This window comes from Giraffa tippelskirchi, chromosome 3 (assembly GCF_054371585.1).
Source record: "Giraffa tippelskirchi isolate mGirTip1 chromosome 3, T2T-mGirTip1v1.2.pri, whole genome shotgun sequence".
Lineage (NCBI taxonomy): Eukaryota > Metazoa > Chordata > Mammalia > Artiodactyla > Giraffidae > Giraffa > Giraffa tippelskirchi.
Window position 1 is genome coordinate 89,625,734 of NC_137277.1, and position 27,286 is coordinate 89,653,019.

General features: G+C 38.1%; 1 protein-coding gene and 1 long non-coding RNA gene across 4 annotated transcripts in view; one reads left to right on the plus strand and one right to left on the minus strand.

The window, feature by feature from the left end:
- Window positions 1-27,286, minus strand: part of CERS6 (ceramide synthase 6) — a 342,789-nt gene that overhangs the window by 133,635 nt on the left and 181,868 nt on the right. For all 3 annotated transcript variants that reach the window (XM_081582607.1, XM_081582608.1, XM_081582606.1), the window contains exon 4: window positions 13,571-13,628. In XM_081582607.1, the coding sequence (XP_081438733.1) occupies window positions 13,571-13,628 (58 nt within the window). The remainder of the gene's footprint in view (window positions 1-13,570; window positions 13,629-27,286) is intronic.
- Window positions 14,511-27,000, plus strand: LOC145542874 (uncharacterized). The gene is made up of 5 exons (XR_014080203.1): window positions 14,511-14,613; window positions 21,999-22,123; window positions 25,731-25,864; window positions 26,598-26,684; window positions 26,763-27,000. It is a non-coding gene; the product is annotated as an uncharacterized LOC145542874 (long non-coding RNA).

Here is a 27,286-nt window from a genome sequence, read left to right on the forward strand (position 1 = left end):
GAGAAAACACTGGCTGCAGAACTAGAACATCTCATTACTTCTCCCAGAAAGCTGCTGTTTTTTAAAGCAAAGAACATCTGGTTTGTTTCATTATCGTTGATGAGGACAATATTTTATTATGATGACCATTGTATGCGAAAGCCATTAGCTCTCAAATTTTACTAAAAAAAAACCTTAAGAAAAAGAAACTCTTTTTGAATTCAGTAAAGAATTTTAAGTGTCAGATGATGCTTCAACTAATGCAAAGTGAACATGCAGGTACAGATTTTGAAACATGGATCAATATTTCATATCAAATTACCTGAACTCTTCTGAGAGTGTCTAGTTTTCTATTCCCCACGGAAACAGGAGACGAATACTAATGCAATCCAGTTCTCAGGCACTGCTGTCAGCCAAAGGAAGCCTGTAGCACTAGCTATGATACAGCATGTAAATGAGGACCAATGTTTTTCATAGTCAAGTTCAGCTCTAAAAAATTGAGAAGTTTAAGTCTATGCCTTTAGGGGACTATTTAATAATGAAATCATATTTAAATAAGGGTTATTTCAGTAGTCTCTGAACTGTAAGTCAGCTTTTATTTTGAAAGTTTCTACAAAGTTGGTATTTTATTAAGGAAGCTGAAAAGATAAGATTAATGGTTTGATCAAGTACCAACTCTGCAAACCCTTGTATATACAATTACCTAAGAGCAAGTATCACTCAGTAAGGCAGAAGTCACTACATATACTTGGGAATTCACATAAGCACCTCCTCCTCCTACCACAAAAATCCATTTCAGCTTCATGAACTTCTACAAGTCCTGAAATCTTTCTACTGAATGGCCTGAAGAAAGCTCTCAATGTGAATGTCATTCTCTCAAGACAAAGCCTGAACACAAAATGAAAATCTGGGTAAAAGGTTTCTCGATGTTCTTTAGGGGAAAGTTAAGCATCACTACAAACAAAGCTAGTGGAGGTGATGGAATTCCAGTTGAGCTATTTCAAATCTTAAATGATGATGCTGTGAAAGTGCTGCACTCAATATGACAGCAAATTTGGAAAACTCAGCAGTGTCCACGGGACTGGAAAAGGTCAGTTTTCATCCCAAATCCAAATAAAGGCAATGCCAAAGAATGCTCAAACTACCGCACAATTGCACTCATGTCACACGCTAGCAAAGTAATGCTCAAAATTCTCCAAGCCAGGCTTCAGCAATATGTGAACTGTGAACTTGCAGAGTTCAAGCTGGTTTTAGAAAAGGCAGAGGAACCAGAGATCAAATTGCAAACATCTGCTGGATCATCGAAAAAGCAAGAGAGTTCCACAGAAACATCTATTTCTGCTTTATTGACTATGCCAAATCCTTTGACTGTGTGGATCACTATAAACTGTGGAAAATTATTAAAGAAATGGGAATACCAGACCACCTGACCTGCCTCTTGAGAGATCTGTATGCAGGTCAGGAAGCAACAGTTAGAACTGGACATGGAACTACAGACTAGTTCCAAATAGGAAAAGGAGTGCGTCAAGGCTGTATATTGTCACCCTGCTTATTTAACTTATATGCAGAGTACATCATGAGAAACGCTGGGCTGGAGGAAGCACAAGCTGGAATCAAGATTGCCGGGGGAAAATATCAATAACCTCAGATATGCAGATGACACCACCCTTATGGCAGAAAGTGAAGAAGAACTAAAGAGCCTTTTGATGAAAGTGAAAGAGGAGAGTAAAAAAGTTGGCTTAAAGCTCAACATTCAGAAAATTAAGATCATGGCATCCGGTCCCATCACTTCATGGCAAATAGATGGGGAAACAGTGGAAACAGTGGCTGATTTTATTTTTTTGGGCTTCAAAATCACTGCAGATGGTGACTGCAGCCATGAAATTAAAAGACGCTTACTCCTTGGAAGGAAAGTTATGACCAACCTAGATAGCATATTAAAAAGCAGAGACATTACTTTGCCAACAAAGGTCCATCTAGTCAAGGCTATGGTTTTTCCAGTAGTCATGTATGGATGTGAGAGTTGGACTATAAAGAAAGCTGAGCACCAAAGAATTGATGCTTTTGAACTGTGGTGTTGGAGAAGACTCTTGAGAGTCCCTTGGACTGCAAAGAGATCCAACCAGTCCATCCTGAAGGAAATCAGTCCTGGGTGTTCATTGGAAGGACTGATGTTGAAGCTTAAACTCCAATACTTTGGCCACCTCATGCAAAGAGCTGACTCATTTGAAAAGACCCTGATGCTGGGAAAGATTGAGGGCAGGCAGAGAAGGGGATGATAGAGGATGAGATGGTTGGATGGCATTACTGACTCAATGGACATGAGTTTGGGTAGACTCCGGGAGTTGGTGATGGACAGGGAGGCCTGGCGTGCTGCAGTTCATGGGGTTGCAAAGAGTCGTACATGACTGAGCGACTAAACTGAACTAAACTGAATATTTGATCTTAGTCAAAAGGTATCCCAGGTGGCTCAGCAGTCAAGAGTCCAGATGCCTGCAAAGCAGGAGACATAGGAGACCCGAGTTCAATCCCTGGGTTGGGAAGATCCCTGTAGAGGAGGAAATGGCAACCCACTCTAGTATTCTTGGGGCTTCCCTGATAGCTCAGTTTGTAAAGAATCCGCCTGCAATGTGGGAGTCATGGGTTCAATCCCTGGGTTGAGAAGATCCCCTGAAGAAGGGAAAGGCTATCCACTCCAGTATACTGGCCTGGAGAATTCCATGGACTGTATGGGGTCACAAAGAGTCGAACACAACTAAGCGACTTTCACTTTAGCCGAAAAGCTAGAAGTGCTAGGGGGAAAGTTTATACAACCTAAATCAAACTGTTGCTATCTCATTAAATTAAAAGCTATAACCTCAATGTTGAAGGAATGGTTTTATCATCTGAAGTTTTAATTTATTCTAGGCAATGAACAATTTACATTTCCTGAGCTACAGAAAATACTGAATTTTATCAACTAGCTTCTTACTGTGAATAGTATATTAACAGTTTTCTAGTCACATCATAGAAAGTATCATAGAAGGAGAGAATAAATTGTATTGTTTAATTATTGGGTTGGCCAATAGTCCACACCACCTTAAGAAAAAACCCAAATGAACCTTTTGGCCAACCTAGTACATTATTGGTTAGTATAAAAAGGAACATCTATACCCATTAGAAAATTAGGAGAAAATTTCTGATAAGATCTAAATCACTAAGAATACAGCAAGCCACCAATTCCAAGCTTTACCAAAGTGAGTTCATTTGGAAGCAGAAAAATGAAGCAAATACGACGCTTAATTTGGATGTTTTGAATGTAATCACTAAATTTAACTCTGTGTTCTGAATATGAATTCAGTTATAAGACAGAGCCTCTGCTTTTCCTTAGTCACTGCTCAAGTCTCATCAGCCCAGTAGACCTACTCAGTCAGTAACTAAGCCTGGATACAAGTAGGCTATATAGCCAAATATGCTGCTGCTGCTGCTACGTTGCTTCAGTCGTGTCCGACTCTGTGCGACCCCACAGACGACAGCCCACCAGGCTCCTCTGTTCCCTGGGATTCTCCAGGCAAGAATACTGGAGTGGGTTGCCATTTCCTTCTCCAATAGCCAAATATACCTAGATTTAAATCTCAGCCCTCACACTGACTAGCTATGTGACCTTGGACACATTACTGATCCTTTGCTAGCCTTGGTTCCTTCATGTATAAGGATGAGGAGTTACACAGCACAACACATGTGGAATGAATAAGAATGCCTGGCCCACAGTGAGTGCTCAGCACAGTGTAACTATCCTTATCATGATTACGATTATGATTAGTGATGCAAAATTTCATTCTGGCTATATGCTAAGCCAAGAATGTTTCCAAAGCATTAAAGTGAAAGTGAAAGTGAAGTTGCTCAGTCGTGTCTGACTCTTTGGGACCCCATGGACTGTAGCCTACCAGGCTCCTCCGTCCATGGGATTCTCCAGGCAAGAATACTGGAATGGGTTGCCATTTCCTTCTCCAGGGGATCTTCCCAACCCAGGGATTGAACTGGGGTCTCCAAAGCATTACCCCACTCCAAAAAAAGGTGGGACTTTCATTGTGAAAGAGGTTTATAAAGTATTATATGAAATGAAGAATTTATTGTCTAACATAGGCCATGTAAATCTGTTATGGAAAAAGAGCTTAAATCTTACCAGAATCCCATTGAAGACTAAAAAAGCTCATTAGAAAGTTAGAAAGTCTATGCTATGGAACCCTGTTCAGTGTCATGAGGCAGCCTGGATGGGAGCGGAGTATGAGGGAGAATGGATACATGTAGATCTATGGCTGAGTCCCTTTGCTGTTCATTTGAAACTATCACAACATTGTTAATCGGCTATGTTGTTGTTGTTCAATCGCCCAGTTGTGTCTGACTCTTCACTTCAGAAAGAATTCAATTGGCTATATCTCAATACAAAATAAAAAGGTAAAAAAGAAGTCTATGCTAGGGCCATAGTGGGGCATTCTGGGCAATAAGATCTCAGAGAAGCCCTGAGAGAAAACGTGGGGACTAGGGCAGTCAGGATTAGGTAAACAAGAACAGATGGGGAGTTTTTTAATGAAACTTCCATACGTCTTTGCCATTTAAATGCAACCCAACTTCAAAAAATTTTTTCTCCTTTTTAAGAGTTACAACTGCAAACACTTTCATAATCCATAATTTCACAAATCATGCACAATCATTTCCATCCTAATTCCTATATCTTAAGGTTAACTTTTTAAATAAAAAAGAAAATAGTAAAGATATTTTGAGAAAAATTAACCATCCACAGTTCCTCTCTAAAAGAAGTCTTAACATTTTTACCTATTACATCCAATTTGCTATATATATATGATTTTCAAAGCAAAATCAATGAGTTTTCAAAGCAATGAGTTTGTTACTTATTTTCATGTAAAGTTCTACTTAATGTTTTACTAGCACTACAAATAATATAGTAATTTTATAGTCATTATTTTTAAGTAGTTGCATGCTATTTTGCCATTTTGATAACAACAATTTAAACAATTGTAATATTAGGCATCAAGGTTGTTTCACATTCTATTTTGGATTTGCTATATAGTTTGCATATAAGTGTATGTGTGTATAAATATCTTTAAGTTGTAATAAAACTTCATACATGTATATGTTTTGCTTCTATATAATTCATTCCTCAGGATAGATTCATGGGAGTTGAATTGCTAAGTCATAGTATATGAACATTCTTATGGTTATTACTCTATATCACCATTTTGCTTTCTAAACAGGATTATACCAGCTTGCCATAATGATCCGGAGAAAGCAATGGCAACCCACTCCAGTACTCTTGCCTGGAGAATCCCATGGACGGAGGAGCCTGGTAGGCTGCAGTCCATGGGGTCGCGAAGAGTCGGACATGACTGAAGTGACTTAGCAGCAGCAGCAGCAGCCATAATGATCAGCTATTTCAAAATCTTCACTGAATCATGGAGTAAGAGTTTTAAAATGTTATATATGTATTAAAAATAATAAAATAAAACTAATTTAAAATGTTGCATTAGTCTACATTACTAATTTTAGAGATGTAGCAATTCAATTCCAGAGAATCTAACTTGTTTAACATTGCAAAACTGATTAATGGCCAGGTCTTCTAGCTCCTTCTTCAGAGTCCTCACTGAAACACACTATCTTAAGTTTCTCTCTGGCTTCAGAATATTCTCAGATAGGATACCAGACATAAGTCAAGGGCAAATGAAAGGTATTAGGGAATCAGAAAATATTCAAGAGGACAGATGTGAGAAGGAGATATGGAAGATACAATAAAGATAAGCCTTGAAGGGCAATTTCCTCAGGTCATGCCAGATAATTTCCATTCCAGGTAGCACATTTACCTGTTTGCAAGCATCAAAGCAAAGTCAGGACAAAGGATTTCACTGGACTAGATGGCAGCTGCAGCACAAGATGGAAAGCTTCATGTCAGAGGATTGTAAGAGACAGGCATTCACAGCTGCCAAGTGCTACATCTTACATTTTCAAAGTACTATAGAGTTTCTACAGAACTCCTACATGCAAGCTGAGGAAGCCAAGGCAAGCATCATCTTCCCATTTCACAGACGAGAAAAATGAGGTTTCAGGGAGCAAAGGTACCATTAAGCACAACTGGCAGAGCAGAGACTGAAACTTCAGTCCCGTGATGTTCTCCCATAGTGATGTGACTTCTATTTCCTAGTCAGGTGAATTTACTAATAAAAATTAAAAACATTTCTTGAACTGCTAGATTTTGAAACTTGTTTTCTAAACTTTTTTTTTTTTTAAACAACCTAGAAATTGTAAAGACCACAAGACTGGCTGAGATTCCTTCTTCAGGCAAGTCAATTGATTCTTTTAAAATTGTTTCTTCTTTTCTGAAATGAGAAATTTGAGATAGTTGATCTTTAGGGTCCCTTTCCAATGTCGACCATATTCTATGTCATTTGATGGGGCCTTTTTCTTAAGTAAAACTCCCAATGTCAGGCCTGCTTGAACAAGCAATGTGCTGTAAGCAATTTCAAAATTTTAAAATAATACAAAGAAAATTCTTATTGGACACATATTATAATGACTGGACAATTTTTATTTCCATATCAAAATAGGCAAAAGGATGACAATGCTGCTTTCACTTCAGAAAGATTCCAAGAGAACAAACAAGGAAAAGGGAACACCTTGAAACATGACACCAGAGGAAGATTCTGGCTTTCTTTGTGGACCTTTGAAAAGCACACCCAATGAATAATGAGAAGTTATGCCATAATTCAGGCCAGGTTCAGAAAGTTTAAGGGAAATGGGTAAAGTGCTCAGTTGGCCAAGGTACTTTTCAAATGTGAGTTTTCACTCCTGGTTAGTCATGAAGTCAATATAATTGGTAGCAATCTGCATATTTTTAAAATGTAATGAAATAAATTATGGTAAGTTGTCAGAGTGTATCACAGAATGCAGCACAGTGGGAAGTCTGCTTTTTCTTTTTTTTGCATAAAATAATTTTATTTAGTGGTCAGATCCCAGTGAATAATGCCTGTCATCGCTTGACTCTGTTAACATGTGGTGGTATTAGATATGCTCTTAAGAAAGTGTATGGTGCATCACCAAAAGCTATTTAGTTTGGATTAGGTAGAATAAAAGAAAACTTCAAAAATCTTTGTTCTTTGATAGAATTTTTAAAATATAAAAATGAAAAAAACCAAAAGCAGTATTCAAAAATAATAAATGTCACTTTGGACTATGGCAACGCACTCCAGGATCCTTGCCTGGGAAATCCCTTGGACAGAGGAGCGTGGCGCACTACGGTCCAAAGGTTTGCGAAGAGTCAGATGTGACTGAGCAGTGATAGCAGCAGCCTTTCTAATAAGAGAACCCTCTGTGCTTGTTTGTTTCTCTCAAGTTTTACTTATCCCTTAGAGGTAGTCTCACTCCCCCATCTAACCCTCACTCCTGATTCATAAGGTGGACAGTCTTGAGCTGGCTCCAAGGAGCTGGTCCCTTGCTGAGCTCTGACTCTAGGTAGGCACTAGAGGAGGCAGGAAGACTGCTGGATGAAGAAAGGATGTGCTCCTTTCTGTTTTGCTTCCCGTTCTCACCCTCACCCCCCAGCCTCACTCCCACCCCACCCTCCAGCATTGCATCTGCACCCCAGACAGTTCATCCCAGTGGCTGCAGTTGGTTGCACTCTTCCCTCATTCTCAGAATCAGCCTCCTTGTGATTTCTGAGACGTAACAGCCGGTCAGCGTTTTCTCAGCAGAAGGCTTGTCCAGCTCCATGGTTCCTTCTTCAAGTGTCTGGGTTCTAACAACTCCAACCCCTTCCTATAAGCCCCCTCAGAGCTGTAGCTTCTTCCTGCCATTACTGCCTCCATGAGACTTCGGTGCAGCACGGAGCAAAGTGTTGTGGGCAGACAAGCGCCCGTCCTTGAAATGTTTGTTATTGTTTCATCAGAATGTCAATTAACTACATTGCTAAGCACACTGTTCAGTTCAGCTGACTCTTCTTCAGAGGTAGACACTCTCAAAAAAAGAAGCAGTGAGTTGATTTACATTCAAGTCAAGCTCCTTATCTCATGGCAGACTGGTAGCAAACAGCAGATCGATTACTCTGAATAATATCATCTTAGTGACTTGCTCTTGGTTTATGATTCTTTACATTATAGTCACTCCAAGAATCACGCCTGTGATTTCTGTCTCCTAATGGAGACCCTGACTGATAGAGAGATTAGGTAGAGAATATTTTGAGTAAACTTTATTTTAATTATATATATGCATGTGTACGGGCTTTCCAGGTTGTGCTAGTGGTAAAGGACCCGCCTGCCAGTGTTGGATACATAAGAGACGCAGGTTCGATCCCTGGGTCAGGAAGACCCCATGGAGGAGGGCATGGTAACCCACTCTAGTATTCTTGCCTGGAGAATCCCCATGGATAGAGGAGCCTGGCGGGCTATAATCCACAGGGTCACAAAAGTCAGACACGACTGAAGTGACTTAGCGCACACACACGCATGCATGTGTAGAAAACTGTGATACAAAATGTGCCCTATGGTCAAAAAGTTGTTACTATATTAGCGTAATGGATAGATTATGTAGAAAAAAATATTACCTAAGTCCCGGTTGTGAATGTATCTCATGGACTTCCTGTGACACTATATTTTTAAGAAGTTAGTAAAGGAACTCAAAGAAAGTATTTAAGGAAGTCTACTCAATATAAACTTCCACCTACAAATGAGAAAAAAGGTAATAATAAGTGAGAGATAACTTACTCTGTTTTCAAAGATTTGACATATGGTTCCTTTCAAGACCTAGAAAAATGTATTAATTTGTATGAGTACATTGTGTGCTGAGACTTCGGAGTACCTCAACTAATTCTGTGTCTTCTTTTATGAAAGTACTTGTCTCTGCCAATCATATTTATGGAGCAAAGAGTCACTTGTGTCAGCAATTATAGGAGCAGACTATTAAAACTATTTAAACAGTTTAGATTCCATTATTTAAATACATCCTACTAACTCAACAATGACTTCACTTAATAGTTCACTAACGTGTGTGTAAGGTCTATGCCTGTCAGGGTCTACGTCCATCATCAGAGTTACTGCTGTCTCCAAAGGTAGCTTGGAGCTAAGAAAGCAACGACAGCATATAACATCTGCACACCTAAACATTATCCCCTCACCATAAATGAGGTGCACCCTCTTATCTGTCATCATGAAACTATAGAAAACATTTTGTTGATTTCCTATGAGTGAACAAACACACACACACACACACACACACACACTTTCTTTGTAGGATGTCTGAAAATATGGGGCCCATGATTTCATCCTTTATTCTAGAACTATCCATAGGGTGGCCACATAATTTATCACCTATACTGGGTCAGTACAAGAGGGAGGTAAGTGCCCAGGACCCTGAGACAATTCATGCGGAAATTCAGCCTGTGTCTTGCTCCGAAGATATGTTTACACATCAACTACAGGAACTATAACACAATGGAGGGGAAATCAACACAGAGTAAATGATAAAAAGTACAATAGATCAATATTTCTCTTATGCTTCTAAATACCTTGCATATGAAAACTATTTCTAGCCACATAAGGTATTTTCCCATCATATAGCCTTTCTTCAGAAAAAGTGGAATATGTTAAAAAATTAAGCACACGTGGCAACCATGAGGGAGAAGGAAATGGCAACCCACTCCAGTATTCTTGCCTGGAGAATCCCAGGGACAGAGGAGCCTGGTCTATGGGGTCACACAGAGTCAGACATGACTGAAGCGACGCAGCAGCAGCAGCAGCAGCAGCAGGCAACCATGAGAATGTGCCTCTTAGATCTTGAACTGCTGGGAGTGTGGCTGACTCATGGTCCCAGTGCTGTGCAATAAAATCCACAGCTGTATTTGCATGAAGGCCCCACTGCTCACAGGCTGCTGGCAGCCCATGACTGAGCACACCAGGAATACGTCAGCAAGCCCATTTCTGGGAGAGGTACATCTCCTCTGATGATCAACAGTGGCTACAGGGCTGCCCAGTGGCCTGACTGGATTCTCCTTGGAAAGGCACAGCAAGTGGTCTTAGAGCTTCATCCACACTTTCCTTCCTTCCCTCTCTCCGGCACTCATGGTCAGACTTACATTGTGGTCTGAAGGCTCTTCTAGCCTCCTGGCCAACTCCCTCTTCATTTTCTTTGCTAGACATTTTGCTCATCAATTTCTTGCACATTTAATCTCTTCTTGGTATCTGTTTCCCAGAGGACTCAGACTAAGACAGCACAAGTATGCACTGACATAAACTTAGTTTATATGTATTTTAAAACTTTCAATTGCCTTATTTCTCAATACAAACAATACTCTTAAACTGAGGGTACTTCAATCATTCATATATATATATACACACACACACACTGAAAATCTACAATGACTTGGTAAATCCAGGGAAATAAGTATATTTTCCCCACAGGATTAAGCCAATTCAAGTTGGAAAGGTTAACAACATTTAATGAAATTGAAATATTCAGCCTGAATGTACATAAATATGGCAGAGAAAACTCAAACAATTCTTACACTAGAGATTGACATTTCATAGCTTCATTTAGAAAATGAGGTATTTAGATGCTAGGTATGTTAACTTTTACACCTAAAATTCTATGGTTTCCAAAATTTATTTATTAATTGATTTGCTTTATACTTTTTAAGATTTTTCTATCATGGGTGCATGGTATTTTAAAATTTATTTAGTTTATTTTTGTCTATACTGAGTCTTCGTTGCTGCTCAGACTTTTCTCCAGTTGTAGACAATGGGAGCTACTCTCTAGTTGTGGTGCACAAGCTTCTCATCGCGGTGGCTTCACTTGCTCAGAGCATGGGCTCTAGGTGCTGGGCTCAGTAGCTGTGGCACATGGGCTCAGCAGCTGTGGCTCCCTGGTTCTAGAGCACAGGCTCAATAGCTGTGGCACACGGGCTTAGCTGTTCCAGGCACGTGGGATCTTCTGGGACAGAGATTGAACCCATGTCTCCTGCATTGGCAGGTGGATTCTTATCCACTGTACCACCAGGGAGTCCCAGGTGCGAGGTATTTTGCATTTGGTAAGTATCTCTTTAATGGGTCATAGAATTTTAGGGTATAAAAGCTATTTAAGGTTACTTAATACACCCTAGAAGATGAGTCGTATCAGATTCATTCGCCCCAAAAGCAGAAAAAAGTTGTACAGTGCAAGTTGCCCAGGTATTTTTCTAACAGCATGTGTAATAATCCATGTTTTGGATGCTGGGAATAAGAAGTGGCTGTGGCCTTTCACCTTTTAAAATTGGTCCACTACTCTGGTATTTTATTTTAAAATATTTAAGGTATTTAAATGTGAAAATTAGAATTACCTTGTTTTGCTTTTTTCTGATGCTGACTTCATAACAATTTTTTTCCTTATTGGTTAGATGGGTAAATATACAGTCCGTTCCAACAAGCTAATAGAAATATATTTAAAGTTCGACAAACAGAAACAACAACTACATTAGGTTAAGTTTCCTAACTTAACCAAAGAAGGAAGTCATCTGAAAATCATGCTGAGGTTAAGGCAGGCTGGTAAAGTGGGGGAAAGTACTAGAATAAGAGATAGCAGTGTGTGTTTTACTTCAGAGTCAGCCCTTTCATAAACTCACTGTGTGACCTGTAGAATGCCACCTACCCTTTCTGGATTTCCGCTTCCTCAGCTGTGAAATAAAAGAGTTGGACAAGATAGCTTATGATGTCCTTTGCAGTTAGCTCAGTCATATGGATTCTATGTACACTTTTCTATCTTGCATTATGACTAAACACTAAACCGTACAGCTCATCCCAAACTGAGTGCTTCTTAGTATCAAAGGAAGAAACCCCCAATACAAATTAATCCAACAAGAACAACATCTAGCTCTCTTTTCATTTTTTAAGTATTTATTACATATAGAAGCAGCTGAAATGGTTACAGTTTAAGGAACAACAATTTTCAAGCAAACATTCTATTGAGAAACTCTCTTACTGCCTTCTACAGAGCCACTGAGAACTAGGGAATGAAAACTACTATCATTCCATTTGGTTCCATTCGGCCTGTGTAGGCACAGAATGAAGCAGAGCTGTGTCAAAGTGTTTCCCGTTCTGATGACAGATGGCCAGGCTTGCTGAATGAGAGCTTTTAAAAGAGACCACATCCTGCAGATCTAGGGAAAAGAGCAAAAAAGTGCTCCTGGCTCTCACCATCTCTCCTTGCTCACCATCATCAACAAAACCTGACATGAATTCCAAACCTTGACCTCAGTTAGCAACTCAATACCCCCATGAAGCCCAGCTCTCCCATGTCAGCTGAAATTCCATCCAAAGTTATTTCCTCTTTAAAGGCAGTAAATTTGGAAGTGTAAAAGCTCAATAGCCATTTTTCCTCTCTACAGCTCTACAGCCAGTTCTTTCCATTTTCCCCCCTAGATAAGTAAACTTAAAAACTGAAATAGTAGGGTTCCAAAATAAGCACTTTCCACCACATTTATTTATCCCAGTTGAGAATGTCTTCATACTTAGCATACAAAGTGAAGTTCGTTCTTTTAAAACTATTCAAATGGCCGCTGGGCCATGTAGTCTTATTAAGTGAAAAGTAAGTGCAGTTGCTAAAGAATAAGAGAAAAAGCAAAAAGAATATTTCCTCTAGGAAACTATGATACTGGGAAACAACCATTATTTACAATAGAATTTGCCACAGGCAGACAATATCTTACAACTTAGACTTGAAAAATAAAAACGCAATTTTCATACAAACATTTACATGAGAATTTACAAGTAAGGAATATCACTTGGCACAATGCCCCACTTTGAAAATAAAAACGTGCTAAATAAAGATAACACTGATACCACTTTAAAGGATAACACCATAAAATATTTTTAAAAATAAGTTTCCATCTTCTGCCAACTCACTGTTGTATGATTGTGAGACTTGAAGTTAAGCAGCCTAACTTGTTACTGTTATTATATGTCTTTGTGAGACAAAGTTAAGCAGCCTAACTTGTTAGTGCTATTAAGCATTGAAATAATGAAGAAAAAGACTATGACAGCCTCACAGAATTGTTTTCATAGGTAACAGTGCCTTGGTTTATGTAGAATAGCAAAGCACAGTCTAGGAAAGGAATGGAATTTTCCACTGGCAGTTGGTGTCACCTTGTTGGTAGCTTTGCAAGACACTAAATTCTAATTTCTACTGGCAAAGGCTATGGTAATAACACACAATGCCACAAGTGACCTTTTTAAGTTGTGGGATGTGGTAACTCTAACTTCTTTTTGAGCCTCAGATGAATTTTATAAGTTCCTAAAGCCTATGGGCAGCAGATAACCAACTAGAGTGGTCCGAGGACTTAGCAATATCTATCACTGGAAAAACAAATTATTTTCAAAGCTATTTTCTACATATGCCTAAAAGTTATTTACTACAAAGAATAAATCACCAATATTTTTATAAATCAAAGAAAATGCACAAATAACTCTTAGCAAGTCTGTTATGATTGTTTAAAATACTACTTCTGTCACAACATAAAACATGAGATATAGACTTACAGTTACATGAGAATTATATAAAATAATTTGAAAGATCCTACCTTTTTCAGGAACCGGATTCCATAGGTAAATATATAAAGGCCATATGAAAATTTCCACCTGTGGAAAGTTTAAAAAGCATTCTATGATACTCAGTTTAAATATTTCATAGCACATTCTGAAATACATGAGTGAAAAAATTCCATTAAATGAACACCCCCACACACACCTTTGCCCCAGCCAGGGATTAAACATAATTAGTGACTTCAGTGCAGGCCAAACATGTACACTTACCATGAATGGCATACTGTAAATATTTTAAATATTAATAATTATATTTGTAATGATTTTTCTTTCATTCATTTATTACGTTTGCCCATTCACTCATCTATTCTTCTTCTAGCATGTGAATTTTCTCTAGTTCATGGCTCATGAATGGATAGATTTGAACAATATGAAGGTATATAAGATAGTTTTGAATTCTTTGCCTGATTCAGAGATTAAGTAAATGACTTAACTGATGTTCATTTTTTTTAAAAAAAAAAAGCTTTAGTACTTTTAAAGTAGGTAACATTTTTTTCCCTTCATCTTTTAACAAATTTTTATTGGCATCTTTCTGGATATCACTAAAGGAACCTATCTGGAATCCAAACCATCCATCTGATGTACAACTGTTAGCAACAACCTTATACTATCCCAAACTCTGTCCAGTTGTAGGATGGTCACTTTTTTAATGAGGAAAATCTTTAAGTTCTCTTTCATTGTTAAATGAATTGAATGTTTACCTCTTTTAAAGACTTTACATAAACACCAAGACTTTATATAACTTATACACATAGTGTGTGTGCATATATATAATACATGGTTACTGCAAAAAACCTCTTAACCTGGTACTCGATTTCCAATTTCATTTTTTAATTTTTCTGAGTATAAATAGTTGTGCCTTTAAAAACTGGTTGATGTCACAAAACAGAATTCCTGAGATCATGCTGCTCATGGTATCTTGGGTTACAAGTTGTAAATGAACACAAAGGAGAAAGTGACTAGTCAACTTTGCCATGAGGTAATTTGCTTTCTGTGTTTGCAAGACATGTAAAAATTTCAAGTAAGAATTTTTTTTTTGCTCTTTGAGTCTGATTTATTTTTAGTTGAAGTATAGTTGACTTACAATCTCATGTTACTTTCAGGTGTACAGTACAGTGATACATTAGTTATACATTATATATACACATTGTTTTTGTTGTTTACTAGCTAAATCATGTCTGACTCTTTTGTGACTGCCATGGACTGTAGACCATAAATATATATATGGTCTACAGTATAGTATATATATGGTCTATAGTATGATCTATATATATATTCTTTTTAAGATTAATTTCCCTTACAGGTTTTTACAACATATTGAGTAGAGTTCCCTGTGCTATACAGTAGGTCCTTGTTGTACAAAGCTCTTTTGAGGTAAGAGGAAAAAAACAACAGTAGGGAGCTCAGAGAGCTGAGTAAGACTCAATGGCAGACACAAATGTCCCTGAGTTTCATTCCTGGACTGACTGACTCTTCAAACATCCTGGAATTCAAGTCAGAACTAACCTTTAGAGAAGACTTTTGAACTTTAGGATTGAAAATCATCAACTAATAATCCATAAAACCTGAATTTAGACAGGAACAAAAAGCAAAGATTCTAAAACTTCTTACAAAAGCCCTCTTCTAAGTAAAGTCATTTTACTTATGGCAGTGTCAAAGTCAAGGCCTTAATTTTAACCCCATCTCCATTATTATTATTATTATTATTATTATTTTTTGGTGGCTGAGGGTGAGAGTATCTGTGTGTTTCTTTCTGTTCAGTTCAGTTCAGTCACTCAGTTGTGTCCGACTCTTTGTGACCCCATGAATCGCAGCACACCAGGCCTCCCTGTCCATCACCAACTCCTGGATTTTACCCAAACCCATGTCCATCGAGTCAGTGATACCATCCAACCATCTCATCCTCTGTCGTCCCCTTCTCCTCCTGCCCCCAATCCCTCCCAGCATGAAGTGGCCAAAGTATTGGAGTTTCAGCTTCAGCATCAGTCCTTCCAATGAACATCCAGGACTGATCTCCTTTAGGATGGACTGGTTGGATCTCCTTGCAGTCCAAGGGACTCTCAAGACTCTTCTCCAACACCCCAGTTCAAAAGCATCAATTTTTCGGTGCTCAGCTTTCTTCAATGTCCAACTCTCACATCCATACATGACTACTGGAAAAACCATAGCCTTGACTAGATGGACCTTTGTTGGCAAAGTAATGTCTCTGCTTTTAAATATGCTATCTTCTTTCTGTTAGGATGTATAAATTCTAAATCAGAAGTGAAGACCAGGTATGGCTCTAAGGGTGTGTAACTCATGCAGTTATACAGAGTATGATGCTAGGTTTAATGTTTTGCTGTTACTATCTTGAAATTCTTAATAAGTATTGAACAAGGAGCTCCATATTTTATTGTTCATTGGTCCCTAGAATTATATAGCTGGTTCTGGTCAAGATTCATAGATTCTCTTAACTTTGAGCAAACCTATTGATATCTCTTGACTTCAGTTCCATCTCTATAATGGGAGAGTGGTTTATATTATACTGTTTTTGATATTTACACTGTGTTGATATATTGATGTCCTAAGGATTTGATGAGAAAAAGTAATTCCCACTTCTCTCTAGTTCCTCTGACTCATGATTGTATTAAACCAGCCTAATTCATGCATTTGAAAGTCACTTTTTGGTCCCTGACCTAGACCTAAATGATTTATAACAGCTGTTTCAGCTCTAGAACACTTGTTGTTCAGTCACCAAGTTATGCCCAACTCTTTGTGACCCAATGGACTGCAGCATGCCAGACTTTCCTGTCCCTCACCATCTCCTGGAGTTTGCTCAAGTTCATGTCCATTGCATTGGTGATGTCATTCTACCATCTCATCCTCTGTTGCCCTCTTCTCCTTTGCCCTTTTAGCCTCCCCTTCACTGCCTTGTCATGTTAAATGGACTTGCATAACTCAATGAAGCTATAAGCCATGCCATGCAGGGGCACCCAAGATGGATGAATCATAGTGGAGAGTTCTGACAAAACATGATCCACTGGAGGAAGGAACAGCAAAGCCCCGGTATACTTGCCATGAGAACCCCATGAACTGTACAAGATACTTAGATCAGGCAGTTTTTATGGATAACAAAAAACTTTATGAAAGTCATTGGAACCTCTATACTCATTACTATATTTTCTTACATAAAATGACCCAGCTTTCATAAGACACAGGTTGTATTATAGGAATATGAATGCCTCCATCATTGAGTAATAATTTGTGATGAATATCTATAAGGCAGAGTTTATTTCCACCAAATACCTACAGAAGCAATATTTTCAAGGATTTTTCCACATTCAGTAAGTCCTTTGTTTTATTTTTTAGGTTTTATGTCAGTTACAGTTTTAAATGGTGCCTAGCTACCAGCTGTTGACACAACCCCGCTCAACCTCCCACTAAAATATCTATTAAAAAGAAAGGTAAATAAAGGTGCATGCAACCACAAAAAGGAAAAAATGACCTTGTACCTATTGCAGGATCAGAGAATTTACTGAAGAAAAAAAAAGAATAAGAATAAAATTAGAAATAAAAATGTAATTAGAGGCAACAAGAAACAAGCTATTGGTCTTAAAGGAAGTAGGAAAATCTGAGTATATCTTCCTGTCTCCACTTTCTGCCATCTTTGCAGAAATGCAAAAATCTGCATCAATCAGAAACCTAGTCAGCCCTCTGTCATGAATGAAATTTTTGAGGCAGGAGGAGAATCCCCCCACCCTGTCAATTCATGACTGTTCAAAAGGTGAGTAAGAAAAAAGGAAGTACTTAGCACCCCAGGAGTTCCAGTTACAGAGAAGGTGACTTAGGGGCAAAATGATTCATGGTGGTGTTGCTTCCTGGAGGTTGGAGTTCTTACAACCCATATTACGGACAGAGAACAAGATAGAGAGATAGCTGCTCTATGTGAAATTCTTCTGGTCCATTGAAAGCAGACCAAGGCCTATAGTCATCAACCTGCTACAAGGTCAGAGATCTAAAAGAGGACTTTTACTAGCAAAAAAGAGAACAGAGAGTGGGGTAAAAGTCAATCTATACATCTTCTCTGCGAGCAGGTCTAGATGGATATTTCCAAATTCAGGAATGAAAAAAATCTAAATGTCAATACAGGTCTACTAAGAAGTATTGCATAAATACAGAAAGAAAAGAGCATGCTAAGGATCCAAAGAAAGAACCATCTCCTAAAGTTAGCTCCCTGGAGGAATCAGATGTCATTTTTAGAAAAGCATTTGGTATTGTTAAATATGTCTCCAAAAATCAGAAGAAGAAAGCCACAAATTAGTAAAAGACTACTGGGTAAGATAAAGAGAGATTATAAGTGAAACAAAAAAGCAATATAAAGATTCTAAAAATGAAGTGAAGGAATATTATCCACATGAGGGGGAGGGGAAGAAAAAATGTACACATATCCTGCTAAAAATCATTGATGTAGAAGATAAACCATCTCCATATGGCTGGAGAAAGGAACCAATAGATGAAAGAAGACCTAAGATCCAGAGAATTAGAAAAATCAAGTCTAATTATAGCTGATTCTGAGAAAACTCAAGTGAAGAATTTAAACAGAAGGAATAACCAAAGATACAACTGAAAAAAAAAAAACTGACTGAAAAGAATAAGGTCAAAATTGTATTCTGACCAATATCAATTCAAAGCCACATCCTGACAAATTTTGAATCCTTGAGTTAAAAAAAAAAAAATTCTTCAATATCCATGCACAAAGACAAAAAAAGTCAACATACAAATCAATTGAAAATATGTCACCATCAAAGGAACAAATATCCAGTGGTCTTAACTTCTCTTTTGCATCACTAAATTTATAGAAAAGAGAGAACACTCCATCAAAGAAAGCTACTGCCAATCAAACTGCTTTCACGTGTTAAAAAAAAATATGTAAAACATTCTTATATAATCAAAAGCTCTAAAAATACATTACTCTTTAACCATTACTAAACAAATTACTTTGGTCAATTCCAACCCACAGAGATACAAACAGAAGTTAAGAATTCAAAACGTATGATTTTAGAATAAAAGGAGTATTGTTAACAACATAAATAATTGCTGTAAATTTCATTGGGAAAATTTGGGCAAATAATGCCCAATTAAATGCTACTGTTCTTAAGGGGAAATTTAGTACAAAATATTTAAAAACAATAATCAAAGGATGAATTCTCAGATTATTTTACTGAAAGGAGGGACTGGAGAAGGGAAGCATTAAATTTATTCTCACAGAGAAATTTCAAGACACTGTGGTCATGGTAAGAGAAATATAGTTAAAGAATGTTTCTTTAAAAACTTAGAGGATGCCTGGTTAAAGATGGCAATGTGGGTGCATGAATTTACCTATGTGCCTTTATGAATGAAGCACTAAACAGACAGAAAAGGGATTTTGTTAAGGAAAATATAAACTCAAAAGAACACAGACAACAGGGTTGAGGATAACCACCCCACTGTGGAGCCTGTTGTCAGTACCAGGGGCTGGCTGGAGCCTAAGCTGTGGTTGGAGGATGCTCAGAATCACCAGAGAATCCCAGAAGGATTCCAGATGAGAAAGCAACTCTGCAAGGGAGGAAACTACTAGACAGAGAGGCCTCAGGATTAGCTTGCCCAAGTCCAGACTGTTGCTAAGTGGCAGAACCAGGACACAAACCTAGTGCAACGTTGACTCGAAAGCCTCCTCTCAAATTCCACAGAATTAGCATGCATTTCTCTGCCTAGATGTGTTCCACACTACACTTGTTTGGACATGGAAACCTTTTATAGACATCAAGCCTGAAAATGAGAATAGAAAGCTAGTAAAAACTACCACCCACAGAATCTGTTTTATTGTCCTTATACAATAAGGCTGAAAGGGTTCTTTGTCAAAATAAGACTAATAAAATGTGCCATAAAAGCAGAGAATCGGAGTGTTGAGGTCTTGTGTTTTACTGCCAGGTGTCACTTACATGGCACAGGGGTCCTAATTGATAGAGGAGGCAGATGCAGGGAGAGACATCCAGAAGCAGCTCCCTGAGCTCAACTCAGCACACCATCGTCAAGAAAGGAGGACAGTCCGTGGGGCCAATTTCTTTACAACATTTCTGGAGTACTTGCTCTGGGCTAACAGCTGTTCTGAGCCCTTTACAAGCAGAAAGTCATTCAGTGAAAACTAGTCCACACAACAAAGTAGGTACTATTAACATCATCCCTAATTTTCCTTTAAATGAGGAAACAAGCCCAGAGAGGTTCACTGACTTGCCAAAGGTCACACAGCTAGTAAGGGAGAACACCAGGACTGCAAACCAGGCAGCATGATTTCAACATCCCAGCTCTTAACTATTAGGCTCTGCTGCCACTTCTTGACGTTATACACCTGAAAACTGAAGACGGTGTATTCAGCTGAAATGGTATTTCCAACCAAGGGGCCATTCGTAGACACCACATGATGAGAATAGTCTCTGTCCTGATGAATAGAAACTGGCTGCCTGCAAAACTGGAAGTAGGAAAGGGCTGTACTGGGGATTCTTCTCAATACCAAGGCACTTAAACAATACTGAGCTTGTTCACTAAAGTCACCAGTACTATCCCAGGACCCTTCTCCATCTTAGCCACTCATCTTGTCCATGTACTGCAACACTATCCCTCCTTTGAGATTTATGTCAAATGCTAGCTATTCCATGAAGCCACCTTTTCTGAGCCCTGCAACAATGAAGCATTATAATTCTCTGACGGTGTGTTTCTTACCTCCTTGTCTCATCTTTGATTATAGCCACAAACCTCTGATTTGCTTGTGAGCTCCAGACAGGTATGACTGAATATTGTTTACCTTTGTGTTTCTGACAGCAGAGTGTTTGGTGAGAAATAGTTCCTAAATTGACATCTGAATTTTTATTAATGGTATGAGCACTCCCTTTAACTTCTCTACTTATAGGTTTAGTTTAACCAAAATAGTCTTTAATCAAATAATTTTATCAACTATTTCCAGAAACTGTGCAAAATATGAGTAAGAAAGGGGAAAGACATGCCAAATGCTTCTAATGCAGTTTTTTTACATGGCCACTATAGCAGAAATTTGGAATCAAAGAAAGTCAACTCTGGAATGGTCTAAATAATAATTAAAAAATACTGTTACTGAATGCAAAACTAGGATGTCTTATTAGAACACATTAGCATGTAGTTCCTTTGATTCTGATTGAATTTATCAGTTTGAAACATTTCACATTTTCACTGTTTCATCATTTAAGGTTAAAAAAAAACAACACTGCTTACCAAATATATGAATAAAAGTGAAGTAGGGCTTACATCTTTTTTTCATGAAATTTAATTTAAACATGCCACTATATATTGCAAATTATTACAAATGAAATGAAACTACTATTGTTGTTCAATTGCTAAGTCATGTCTGCCTCTTTGTGATCCCAAGGACTGCAGCACGCCAGGCTCCTCTGTCCTCCACTATTGCTCAGAGTTTGCTCAAATTCATGTCCGTTGAGTTGGTGGTGCTGTCTAACCATCTCATCCTCTGCTACCCACTTCTTTTGCTTTCAATCCTTCCCAGCATTAGGGTCTTTTCCAATGAGTCAGTTCTTTGTATCAGGTGACCAAAGTATTAGAGCTTCAGCTTCAGTATCAGTCCTTCCAATGAATACTCAGGATTGATTTCCTTTAGGATTGGCTGGTTTGATCTGCTTGCAGTCCAAGAGACTCTCAAGAGTCTTCTCCAGCACCACAATTCCAAAGCATCAGTTCTTCAGCACTCAGCCTTCTTTATGGACCAACTCTCATATCCATACATGACCACCGGAAAAACCACAGCTTTGACTGTATGGACCTTTGCCAGCACAGTGATGTCTCTGCTTTTTAATATACTATTTAGGTTTGTCATAGGTTTTCTTTCCAAGCAGCAAGTGTCTTTTAATTTCATGGCTGCAGTCACTATCCTCAGTGATTTTGGAGCCCAAGAAAAGAAAATCTATCACTGCTTCTACTTCTTCATAGTGAAATTATGGAGTTCGATAAATGAAAAAATATTCTGAAATTAATTAGTAAAGACTTCGTATACTGATACAGTTGTACATTGGTATCCATGGGGAATTGATACCAAATAAGAGTGTCAAATATCAAAATCCAAGGACACTAAAGCCCCTTATATAAAATGGTGTAGTGTTTGCCTACAAACTATACACATTCTCCTGTATACTTGGAATCATTTCTAAAATACCTAATACAATGTAAATGTTATGTAAATAGCTGCTAGTATGTGGCAAATTCCAATTTCACGTTTTCAAACTATCTGGACTTATTTTTCCCAAATGTTTTCAATCCCTGGTTGGTTTAAATTTGTGGAAATGGAACCCACAGACACAGAAAGCCAACTGTACTTTACATAAATCTATCCTTTCACCTCCCAAGGATTGAACCTGGGTCCCCCGCATTGCAGGCAGATTCTTTATTGTCTGAGCCACCGGGAAGCCCCACAAAGAAGATTAAATTCCTGTTTTTCTACTGAAAACCTCAAAGCTTATGACTTTCATAAGGTACAAACAAAGCTACAGTATAAACATGGTATACTCATATTTCATCATTTCTCCAGTCAAGTACATCAGGACTTTAAAAAACCCTTCAAAAGGGTTTCTGTGTATCAGATACATTCACTTCCACAAAGTTTTGAAGTGAAGTTAACTGTGGCTTCAAACTTAATAGCCATCTTAATCATCATCTTTATGAAGTGAACAGTACTTCTATTTACTAGGCGTTCTTTGAGGATTAACTAAGTATTTTTATAAGTTAGTAGTAGTTGCATTCCTTGAGCACTCACTTTATGCCTGATACCATCATAGACTTTTGTATGTACTAACTTATTCTCATCTTATGAGAACCCTATGGGGTAGATGCTACTATCATTCCAATCCTACGGACATGGAGAAATAATTTAGGTCACTTGCCTAAAAGCACAGTTAGCAAGTAATGAATTTGGGGATTCAAACCCAGGCAATCTGATTCCAGGGACCACACTCCTTTCTACTACATACTGCCTCTTTATTTTAACATAAAAGTTAAAATAGAAGTTTTATTTTTTACTGCAAAGTACATTACTCTATAGCTTTTTCTGCAAACATATTAAGCAAAATCAGTGGAATTACTCTGACAACTACGGCCTCCACTTTCAAGCTCCTTTTCGATGCTAAGGCCGGAGGGTAAATAAAACTCTCTGTTGTCTTCTCTTCCTTTCTCCACAAATGTTAAGCATACACTCGAAGTGGAATTACTTGGCAACAGTCCTGGTTAAGAGTTGGTGTCATGAATGCGTGATGCTTACCCTAGTAGGACAACAGCTCACTGATGGCAAAGAGTTGGTCTTACAGGTGTTTGGGTGTGACACTGGTATATTTCTGTGTACATAAATCAAAGTTACCCATCTCCCAATGTTTATGTTTGAACACAAGCTTTTCTTATTATTTTTAATTAATTAATTTATTTTAATTGGAGGCTAATTACTTTACAATACTGTGGTAGTTTTTGCCATACATTGACATGATTCAGCCATGGGTGTATATGTGTTCCCCATCTTGAATCCCCCTCCCATCTTCCTCCCCATCCCATCCCTCAGGGTCATCCCAGTGCACCAGCCCTGAGCACCCTGTCTCATGCATCGAACCTGAACTGGCGATCTATTTCACATATGATAATATACATGTTTCAATGCTATTCTCTCAAATCATCCCACCCTCGCCTTCTCCCACAGAGTCCAACAGTCTGTTTTTTACACCTGTGTCTCTTTTGCTATCTCACATACAGGGTCATCATTACCATCTTTCTAAATTCCATATATATGCGTTAATATACTGTATTGGTGGTTTTCTTTCTGACTTAATTCACTCTGTATAATAGGCTCCAGTTTCATCCACCTCATTAGAACTGACTCAAATGCATTCGTTTTTAATAGCTGAGTAATATTCCATTGCGTATATGTACTACAGCTTGCTTATCCATTCGTTTGCCAATGGACATCTAGGTTGCTTCCATGTCCTAGCTATTGTAAACAGTGCTGCGATGAACACTGGGGTACACGTGTCTCTTTCAATTCTAGCTTCCTCAGTGTGTATGCCCAGCTGTGGGATTGCTGGGTCTTACGGCAGTTCTGTTTCCAGTTTTTTAAGGAATCTCCACACTGTTCTTCATAGTGGCTGTACTAGTTTGCATTCCCACCAACAGTGTAGGAGGGTTCCCTTTTCTCCACACCCTCTCCAGCATTTATTGTTTGTAGACTTTTTGATAGCAGCCATTCTGACTGGCGTGAGATGGCACCTCATTGTGGTTTTGATTTGCATTTCTTTGATAATGAGTGCTGTTGAGCATCTTTTCATGTGAACACAAGCTTTTCTTAACAGCCTTGCTCTATTGAATAGCCTTGTTTTTTCACCCATGAAGGTAGTGATCCCAGGAGGTCCATCCACGCCCTTGTTCTATCAATGAAAACATCAGGTTGAGAGAAATGTGTAACTTCCCTATGTTCCCAGATAAGTTGGTGAAAGAAAACAGGGCTTCTCATTTTTCACACCAGGTCTCCTTTGTCTACATCTTAAAGCCCTATAGCCCTAAGGTCTAGACTAGAAACAGATAATGACACCCTCAGTTCAGAAAATACTCAGTGGACACCTGATACATTGCCAGTTCTCTGAGGAGGCATGTAATATCCATTAGTGCACAGATATCAAATTTCACAAATTAAGCCAACATTAATTTTTTTTTTTTTTTCACAGAGCCACAGGTGCCAGACTTTTCTGTTCATCTGAGTGGTTGGTGGGTTGGCTGGATTTTTGGTTTGTAGAACAAAATCGGGTTCTTCAATTATATTTTGCATTCAGTAAGTCTAACAAAGCCATTAGACATCACTGAATCATGTTAATGATGCAGACACATATTTCTTTCTTGTTCCACAGGTTTTTAGCCAAAATACCTCCCCTCAAAGATTAGACATGGGACCCCTGAGTTGGGAAGATCTCCTGAAGTAGGAAATGGCAACCCACTCCAGTATTCTTGCCTGGAGAATCCCAGGGACAGAGGAGCCTGGCAGGCTACAATTCATAGGATCACAATGAGTCAGACACGACTGAAGTGACTTAGCATGCAAAGATTAGTTTTAGAATGCAGCATCTTGAAGTGAAGATAGATTTGAAGTCTTAGTTAAACAATTGATAGGTTTCATCTGAAGACATTTTTAAAAAGAGATAACAATTTTTAAGTCCATATTCTCCATTTCAAATTATTACTGGGACACTGATTTTATTAATTGAAGACAACAGAGATGATCATCAGCTAGGAAGAAAGTAAATTGACTTTAGCTTGAAAAATTCCATAAATTTAAAGAATGAAACAAAGATGAGATTAAAGATTCTTTTCTTGGAAACTCTGATATACAATCTAAATTCCCAAGATAGCCTTCAAACTTTAATCAGTTTAGGGATCCAAAGAAATAATCTAGCTAGGAGAAAAGATATGACTCAGCTGATGGACCAATTATGTAGACCTGAGTTTCGCCTCAAAGCAAACATCTCCTGAAATTATTTCTATGTCCATCAATAAGTAACTCTGTGACTCCAAGTAGTTTTCCTCATTTGCTGAAGGCTCAGCTATTTCTCTGTTTGAGAAGCAACAGACTTGTCAATGCAGTCACTGAGGTTGGAGGTAAGGCAAACCTATTCACTTCATTCTCAGGGTCAGTGTGAACTTAATCTGAGCCAGAACTGTCTTCATTAAATCACTGATTCAAAAAACAGGTTAGACACTTCTGTAACATGCAAAATAATGTTATATAGTTCATGAATATATATACTCATATACATATATACACATATATGTAGCATAAAAATAAAGAAGGAAATATAAACACCAAATTGAGGATAGAGATTGACTCTAGAGGGTGGAGCAGAACAAAGAAGGGGTCTATAGAGAGCTTCAGCTGCTTCTGTAATATTTTAATACTTTAAAACAAGACTGGAGAGAGCTCCGAGGGTCTTTGTTATATTAGTCTCTGTATTTAAGAAAACTTCATTATAAAAAAAAAGATACTGTGAATAAGAATTATGTTCAGTAAAACATATTACAGTAAATGATTATGTCTTTTCCTTTTCTCACACCTAGAAACTATGAATGGCTTGTTCATCATATACCATCAGTCCAAGCATCATTTTCTAAGCATCATAACTAGTTTTACTCTTTTCCTGTCATTTATATTCATGCTTTGAGGGCTAAAATTACTATTGGAAAAGTTTCAGGTATTGTTTACATTTTATACTGACTTCTAAATCTACTGTGATCCATTTCTTCTATTTAACTACTTTGATTTGGATATTGGGTTTTTTTATGCTTTGTTTGTAAATTCTAACAGCAGTCTAATCTTACTGATTCTCTCTCAGTTCTCTATTGGGGTCCATTCTTTTCTTTCCAGGTTGGTTTCTCTTGTCAAGTGCCCAGTAAGGTTGAACTCAGCATCTCTGGCCTTTGGCCCCTCCCACGAGTCTTTCCAACACCAGTCCCAGGCTCCTACAATCTACTCAAAATACAACTACCAAAAATCAACATCCACAAATGACATTCTGTTAGGTCACTGTATCTATGAAACATTTCTCCTTACTCCTAGAATTCCCCTGAATACAGACTAAACGTATAATTGTGAGCTTCAAGTCCATTCATTTATACTCAAGTTTGAGAGGCCACAACTTGTGGAAATCAGAAAAACATAAATGAGCATTTTCCAACAAACATTTGTTCAGGATAAGGACAAAGGAAGGAATAAAATCAAGATTATTCTCCTGTTGCCAAAAATAAAATCAGTCAATATGACTTTGGAACATGTACTTGCAAATGTCACAATTCTTAAGTGTGTGGTTAAGGCAAAAGCAGTCAAATATTTATTACCACCTAACGTCAAGCTAATGCTATGTGTCCCTTGAACATCAAGTGCTTTCATAGTCTCTATGTACTTTCTTTTTTCTTATCTGAAAGCAGACTGAAGACAAAGAGTCATTTGTTCAGATGCTGTGATCGCACAGGAAAGAAAGAAATGGGAATGAATGGTACTCCAATTTGAAAAATGTACGTACTTTTGAGTTTAAGCAAGAAATTCATTTGTACCTCTCTACTGCTCTGTTTGATATCAACTTTCTGTCACAGGCTCTACAGCACATCTCATAACTGGAGGAGAGACACAGCAGCAGATCAGTCACAGGGAACTGGCATAGAGATCCTCCCTTACCCTTAAATCCTGCCTACAATTCTAGTATCAAATTCCTTTAGTTTCCTCATTTGAATAAACGGGGATGAAAATATGTAATTTTCAGTGTTGTTAGAATTTATGAGAAGTGAAAGAAAAGATTAAAACACAGAGAAATATGCTTGGGGATGGACCCTAGGATGCTATGTAGGCTCATTCTTAATTTACTTGCCCTGACATACCAGTCTCACCATGCATGCATACATCATATTTCACCTCCTGGTGTTTGTTTAATATTTTTTCCACCCACGTCCACACCACTTCTCATCCTTCAGCTCCTTCATCCCATTTATCACCACATTCTCCTCTTGGATTTTTAAGTTGTCTGAAGAATACATATTTGTTTATGTATATGTTTATTTATGTGTGTGTATGTTTGTGTATGGACTTCTTAGGTGGCACAGTGGTAAAGAATCTGCTTGCC